This window comes from Lathyrus oleraceus, chromosome 6 (genome assembly GCF_024323335.1).
Source record: "Lathyrus oleraceus cultivar Zhongwan6 chromosome 6, CAAS_Psat_ZW6_1.0, whole genome shotgun sequence".
Classification (NCBI taxonomy): domain Eukaryota; kingdom Viridiplantae; phylum Streptophyta; class Magnoliopsida; order Fabales; family Fabaceae; genus Lathyrus; species Lathyrus oleraceus.
Genome location: NC_066584.1, coordinates 363991652 through 363999211, shown reverse-complemented (window position 1 = coordinate 363999211; position 7560 = coordinate 363991652). Strand labels below are relative to the sequence as shown.

Sequence of the window (7560 nt, the reverse complement as noted above, 5' to 3'; positions counted from 1 at the left end):
CTCTCTATATTATATATGATATATATATATATATATATATTATATATATATATATATATATATATATATTAGAGAATTATAATAAGTAATAATGATTTAATATTTAAATATATTAGTTTTTATTTTATATTGTTTCTAGAAGTTTTTTAATTATTTATAATTCTGTTATTTAAATGACTAATATGTATTTAGAATAATATTTATGTGTAAATATTCTTTTTAAATCAACTTCAAACATGTCAAATAAAATTACTTTATTTTCTATTTTATCTTCTTATTTCATAATTCAAAATTTTACTACAATTTCTTAATTTAATAAACGTGAATGGCTTAGATGTATTTACCATAGTATCTACTAAGTAACGTACAATTTCCTTTGACTAAAAATTTAAGAAATTCACACGCATCTTCCAAAGACGAAGGTTCCCACGCTAAATTGAATTTTACTATATTCTTTTCTGACTTCTAGTACTTTTCATGGCATGTGTTTTTCCAGTTGACTATCCTGCATCACAAATTTATTTATTAGTACTATATTTATGTTAAGTCGTCTCAAATTCAAATGCTCATATTATTCTACAAAAGAGGTATGGTTAGGTGGAACTATTGTCTTCATATATATTGGTGTTGATGTACCTAATCAATATAATATACACATACAATACAAATACAAAATACAAAAAATATTAAAACAATAATTTTTTAATGAAACAATTATATTATTTAATATAAAATTTATTAATTATTTACTAAAACAATTTTATTTATTTATTTTTCTTTTTTAATATCCTTTTTATATGTTTTCTTTTTTTGCACTTAATTCTAATAGTAATATTTAATTCACGTGTTTATGACCATTTCCTTTGAAGACGGAGAAAAATAATTATTTCAATTAAACTTGTATATTTTAAAACCTATCTTCTTAACAATGATAAGGTCCTAAATAGTTTAGGCCATAGAGGAAAAACTGGTGAGAGGAACTTCACCTCCTCAACAAACCAGAGACCATAGAAACGACACATCGTTTCATACTCCTTTCTTGATTCTGTTCTTATTAAAATTGTTTTTGTACTAAAAAAACAAGAGAAAAAACTTCAAATACTAAAAGGTAACCATTTTTACAGCTATGTTATATACATAGTACTGTGTCGTTTATGTCTTAAATAGAGAGAACGTGTTTTTAGCTTGTTGGTCTATTTGCTTTTCATGCCGAATCATTCTTTATTGTCCGCTTTTGTTTTTAAACTTTGTATCCATCATCACCTTTTGCCTTTTTCTTCATCTTCATCATTGTTTTTTTTTTTTTGTTACATAGGTTCATCATTGTTTATAGTAGTAGTTGTTTTTTGATTCCTTAAAAAAAAATCCTCATAACCATGATGTTGTTTGTGATTGTTTCAGGATTTTGATTGATTGCAGAAAAACACAAACATGTCTTCTTTATATTCAACTTGGGTTACATCTCTGTCATGTTCACCTTCTTCAGGTGATGGTGCTGTAGTATATGCATTACCTCAATGGCTGAGATTTGTTTTTCTGTCACCGTGTCCTCAGAGAGCTCTTCTCTCAGCCGTTGATTTTTTGCTATTGTTTACTCTATTAGTCTTTGCCATCATAAAGCTTTATTCTAGGTTTACTTCCAATGGAAGTACCAACACAGAAGAAATCAACAAGCCTCTTATCAGTAACACAAGAGGTTTGAGAACGAGAACAAGAACAACTCTATGGTTCAACCTAACTCTAATTGCAACGATTGTTTTGACTGTGTTGTACACTGTTGCTTGCATTTTAGTGTTTAGCAGTTCCGGTGTTGAGTCCTCATGGAAACAACTTGATGGACTATTTTGGGTTGTTCAAGTAGTAACTCAATTAGTCCTTGTGATCTTGATCATCCATGTCAAAAGATTTGAAGCTGCTGTTCACCCTTTATCGCTTCGAGTTTTTTGGGTTGCAAATTTCGTTGTTGTTTCTTTGTTCGCTGCTTCTGGTGTTACGCGATTGGTTTCTTTGGAGGGGAGTGAGTCCTTTGGATTTATGGTAGATGATGTTGTGTCTTTCATTTCTCTACCTGTTTCGCTTTTTCTGCTTATTGTTGGTGTTAAAGGTTCCACTGGTGTTGTTAATTCAAGAGAAGAAACTCAAAGTGTTGTTGATAATGATGAAGAAACAAAACTATATGATCATGGTTTGGATAAACCAAGTCTTACTACTGGTTTTGCTTCGGCTTCTCAATTTTCGAAAACCTTTTGGATTTGGTTAAACCCTTTGTTGAGTAAAGGGTATGCTTCGCCGCTTAATATCGATGAAGTTCCGTATCTTTCTCCACAGCATAGAGCTGAGAGGATGTCTGTTATCTTTGAGTCAAAATGGCCGAAATCGGAAGAGAGGTCGAAGTATCCGGTTAGAACCACGTTGCTTCGGTGTTTCTGGAAAGACATAATCTTCACTGCCTTTCTTGCTGTTATTAGGCTATCTGTTATGTTTGTTGGACCGGTTTTAATTCAAGATTTTGTTGATTTCACTGCTGGAAAAGGTAGTTCCGTGTATGAAGGTTACTATCTAGTGCTGATTCTTCTTGTAGCCAAGTTTATTGAAGTTTTAACAACTCATCATTTCAACTTCAACTCTCAGAAACTTGGAATGCTTATAAGATGCACTCTCATTACTTCTTTATATAAAAAGGGGTTGAGGCTATCTTGTTCTGCAAGACAAGATCACGGTGTTGGTCCCATTGTGAATTACATGGCTGTTGATACACAGCAGCTATCTGATATGATGCTTCAGTTACATGCGGTTTGGATGATGCCGTTTCAAGTTGGTATTGGTTTGTTTTTGCTTTACAATTGTCTCGGTGTTTCGGTGATCACCGCGTTTCTTTGCCTTCTTCTTGTTCTCGTGTTTATCGTGGTGACAACTCGACAGAACAAAAACTACCAGTTTAAAGCTATGATAAGCCGCGATTCGAGAATGAAAGCTGTGAATGAGATGCTTAATTACATGCGTGTTATCAAGTTTCAGGCATGGGAAGAGCATTTCAACAGTAGAATCTTGAGTTTCCGTCAGTCGGAATTCGGGTGGCTTTCGAAGTTTATGTACTCGATTTGTGGCAATATCATTGTGTTGTGGAGCTCTCCTATGTTGATATCGACTCTCACTTTCGGTACCGCGCTTTTGCTTGGAGTTAAACTTGATGCAGGAACTGTTTTCACTACAACAACTGTGTTTAAGATCCTGCAGGAACCTATTAGGACTTTTCCTCAGTCAATGATATCTCTCTCACAAGCATTGGTATCACTTGGGAGGTTGGATAGGTACATGTCTAGCAGAGAACTGAATGATGATTCGGTTGAGAGAAATGTCGGCTGCGATGGAGAAACTGCCGTCGATGTTCAAGATGGTACCTTCAGTTGGGATGATGATGGCTTAGAACAGGACCTGAAAAATATTCATTTGAAGGTTAATAAAGGCGAACTCACAGCTATTGTCGGTACGGTAGGATCTGGAAAGTCTTCCCTGCTTGCATCAATTCTTGGCGAAATGCACAGAATTTCTGGAAAGGTATCATCATTTTTAAGTTTAAAATTTGGAAATAAAGTTCACACTCATATGATTATTTATTTTGTTTATAGGTTCAAGTTTGTGGGAGTACTGCTTATGTTGCGCAAACGTCTTGGATTCAAAACGGGACAATTGAAGAGAATATTCTCTTTGGTTTACCATTGAATAGACAGAAGTACAATGATGTTATCAGGGTTTGTTGTTTGGAGAAAGATTTAGAAATGATGGAATATGGAGATCAGACTGAGATTGGAGAGCGCGGCATCAACCTCAGCGGTGGTCAGAAGCAGCGTATACAGCTTGCAAGGGCTGTATACCAAGACTGTGACATATATCTTCTTGATGATGTCTTCAGCGCAGTTGATGCACATACCGGCACTGAAATATTTAAGGTGCTTATCCTCTCAATCATTCATAATCGTTGAATCGTTAAAAATATTTGGCTTTAATCATATCTATCTTTCATATAGGAATGTGTGAGGGGAGCTCTGAAAGGAAAGACCATAGTTCTTGTAACACACCAAGTAGACTTCTTACATAATGTGGATTGTATCGTGGTAAGTCTCTTTTTTAAGTCCTGTGTGTGATTCTCGGTGAACGGTGAATTATTCTAACATGTATATATATTTGCTTGCAAAAAGGTGATGAGGGAAGGAACAATAGTCCAATCAGGTCGGTACAATAACCTACTTGATTCTGGATTGGATTTCGGTATCCTGGTAGCAGCACACGAGACTTCTATGGAACTTGTAGAACAAGGCGCGGCCATGCCTGGTGAAAATTCGAATAAACCGATGATATCTAAGTCAGCGTCTATTAACAACAGAGAAACCAATGGTGAAAGTAATTCTCTTGACCAACCTAAATCTGCTAAGGGAAGTTCTAAACTTGTCAAAGAAGAAGAAAGAGAAACCGGTAAAGTTAGCTTTAATATCTATAAACTCTACTGCACGGAGGCTTTTGGATGGGTGGGGATTTTCGCGGTATTCTTTCTTTCTTTGTTGTGGCAAGCATCTATGATGGCTAGTGATTATTGGTTGGCATATGAAACATCGGTTAAGCGTGCTGAATTTTTCAATCCGTCTTTGTTTATTTCCGTCTATGCAATTATCAGCTTAGTTTCAGTTCTTCTGATAGTTCTGAGATCCTACTCGGTTACAGTCTTTGGATTAAAGACAGCACAGACTTTCTTCAATCAAATTCTTAATAGCATCTTGCATGCTCCAATGTCTTTCTACGACACTACTCCATCAGGCCGAATTCTAAGCAGGGTAAGAGTTTAAGGCTCAAGTGTATAACTGATTTCATATGTATGTATGTATGTATAATTGCAACTTCATTGTTTTTGAACTTCCACAGGCATCCACTGATCAGACGAATGTCGATATCTTCATCCCTTTGTTCATCAATTTTGTGGTCGCCATGTATATTACGGTCGTCAGCATCATCATAGTCACATGCCAAAATTCATGGCCGACAGCTTTCTTGCTGATTCCTCTTGTTTGGTTGAACCTTTGGTACCGGGTACGATAAGAATAGTCAGTTGTTTGAAAGATTAAATCGATTATAGTACTCAATATTATGCTATTGCTAACAACTCATGTTATATTTGTTCCTTTTGGTTTTGCAGGGTTATTTTCTTTCTACTTCTCGCGAGTTAACTAGGCTGGATTCAATTACAAAAGCACCTGTGATTGTTCATTTCTCCGAAAGCATATCCGGGGTAATGACGGTCCGCGCATTCCGTAAACAGAAGGAGTTTAGTTTAGAAAACATCAGACGAGTAAATTCTAACTTGCGAATGGATTTCCACAACTTCAGTGCCAATGCTTGGTTGGGTTTCCGCTTAGAATTGCTTGGAAGCTTGATTTTCTGCATGTCTGCTTTGTTCATGATTATATTACCTAGCAGTATAATAAAGCCAGGTAATTCCCTCATCATTATATTGCAATAAAAAATTATTATTGAGATATTTAATTAACCGCGGTTCTGTTGGATGTTCGATGCAGAAAACGTTGGTTTATCTCTCTCCTATGGATTGTCGTTGAATTCGGTGATGTTCTGGGCCATATACATGAGTTGTTTCATTGAAAACAAAATGGTGTCTGTTGAGAGGATAAAACAGTTCTCAAATATTCCATCAGAAGCAGCGTGGAACATTAAGGATCGCTCGCCTCCTCCAAATTGGCCCGGTCAAGGCCATGTTGATATCAAAGACTTGCAGGTTTCTACAATAGATTTAAATTGATTATTTCTTTTGATAAAAGTTATACATTCTAGTGGCGATGATATATGTTGTCAATATAAATTAATCTTCTGTTTTCAGGTCAGATATCGTCCGAACACTCCTTTGGTTCTTAAAGGCATTACTTTAAGCATTAATGGAGGAGAAAAGGTTGGTGTTGTTGGTCGAACGGGGAGTGGAAAATCAACTTTAATTCAAGTTTTCTTCAGGCTGGTGGAACCCAGCGGAGGCAAAATAATCATCGATGGCATTGACATATCCGCCTTAGGACTTCATGATCTCAGATCTCGATTTGGTATCATCCCTCAGGAGCCTGTCCTTTTCGAAGGTACCGTTAGAAGTAACATTGATCCAACTGGACAGTATACAGATGATGAGATATGGAAGGTAATTCAAATTTCAATCGCTATCTTTATAAGGTCTAAAACTTTGCTCAACATCAGTAACTCGATTTCTCCTTATATAAATAACAAACTAGTTTTTGATATCATTGGCAAATAATCTTAATAATAACGTTTGTCTTGATTCAGAGTTTGGAGCGCTGTCAACTGAAAGACTCGGTAGCTTCAAAGCCTGAGAAACTCGACTCATTAGGTATTGAAGACTCTTACCATTTTCTTTGAACTACTTGAACTTCACTTCCATTTTTCTTTATACTCATTTGCGCGCCGATGTTATTTATAGTGGTTGACAACGGAGATAACTGGAGTGTGGGGCAGAGGCAGTTGCTTTGTTTAGGGAGAGTCATGCTTAAGCAAAGCAGGCTGTTATTCATGGACGAGGCTACAGCTTCTGTCGATTCTCAAACCGACACTGTAATTCAGAAGATCATCAGAGAGGACTTTGCAGCGCGTACCATCATCAGCATTGCTCATAGAATACCAACAGTGATGGACTGTGATCGAGTGTTAGTTGTAGATGCAGGTAATGAATGCGCGTCTATTTTTTCATTGTCAGTGCATAGATATTAAACTTGAATTCTACGTTGATCGTGTGTATCGTAGTCTAAATTATGTTTGTTTTAATATATAGGGCGTGTGAAAGAATTCGACACACCTACGAACTTGCTCCAGAGGCAATCGTTGTTTGCAGCATTGGTTCAAGAGTATGCCAACCGCTCTACTGGACTATAACAAAACTTCAGCTTCTCTCTATATCTGTTAGCTTCTCCGGCATCCATATTTATAGCTAGAAAATAACAAAAACAGAAAACATGTTCATCAAAGCGAAGCTTTTTGATTAATATTACAAGCATGTTGCATGGAGAGGCTCAATTCAGCTACCATTACATAATCATTTTAAGATGAGCTGATTTGTTGCTGGTGTATTTTGACCATGAATTAGTGTTAGTAGTAAGAAAATGTAGCGATTCTAGGCTCTGATTAGTAATATACTACACCAAAGTGTAATGACTTATAATAAGTTGCATGTTTTCCTTTGCATTATAGTATTGAATAATTTGAAATTACTCCTATGAGATTTGGCCAATGTTTTGCTTGCAAGTTCGTTTTGTTGGGAAAAGACCTCTATAATTCCCTGCTCTGTGGACTCAAAAAATAAACATTAGCGGAAACGTGAAATATAAGTGCAATGACACAAACTATTTTACAAAACATTCTTCATGTGAGAAAGAAAAAAAAAAAACACGGGACCCTTAGGTCTCTTAAACTTCCACTATAATGATAATGAGAATACAACAACTTCACTTGTGATAATGATAATGTATCTCTCAATTTTTAAAGAACATTCTCACAAAT

The 7560-nt window shown here is 35.7% G+C and overlaps 1 protein-coding gene across 1 annotated transcript; it reads left to right on the top strand.

Annotated features, from left to right (window-relative positions):
* Window positions 1-898: 898 nt before the first annotated feature.
* LOC127091199 (ABC transporter C family member 4) lies at window positions 899-7291 on the top strand. The gene is made up of 12 exons (XM_051029764.1): window positions 899-1108; window positions 1402-3558; window positions 3630-3950; window positions 4029-4115; window positions 4200-4829; window positions 4918-5082; window positions 5189-5483; window positions 5568-5782; window positions 5885-6190; window positions 6334-6397; window positions 6488-6727; window positions 6836-7291. Exons 2-12 carry the CDS (start codon window positions 1432-1434, stop codon window positions 6934-6936), a joined length of 4551 nt encoding a protein of 1516 aa, XP_050885721.1. The 5' UTR covers window positions 899-1108; window positions 1402-1431; the 3' UTR covers window positions 6937-7291.
* Window positions 7292-7560: the final 269 nt, after the last annotated feature.

Coding starts and splice junctions, on each gene's coding strand:
- LOC127091199 (XM_051029764.1), top strand. CDS start 1,432: ATGTCTTCTTTATATTCAACTTGGGTTACATCTCTGTCATGTTCACCT. Junction 3,559..3,629: donor TGCACAGAATTTCTGGAAAG/GTATCATCATTT, acceptor TTTTGTTTATAG/GTTCAAGTTTGTGGGAGTAC. Junction 4,830..4,917: donor CAGGCCGAATTCTAAGCAGG/GTAAGAGTTTAA, acceptor GAACTTCCACAG/GCATCCACTGATCAGACGAA.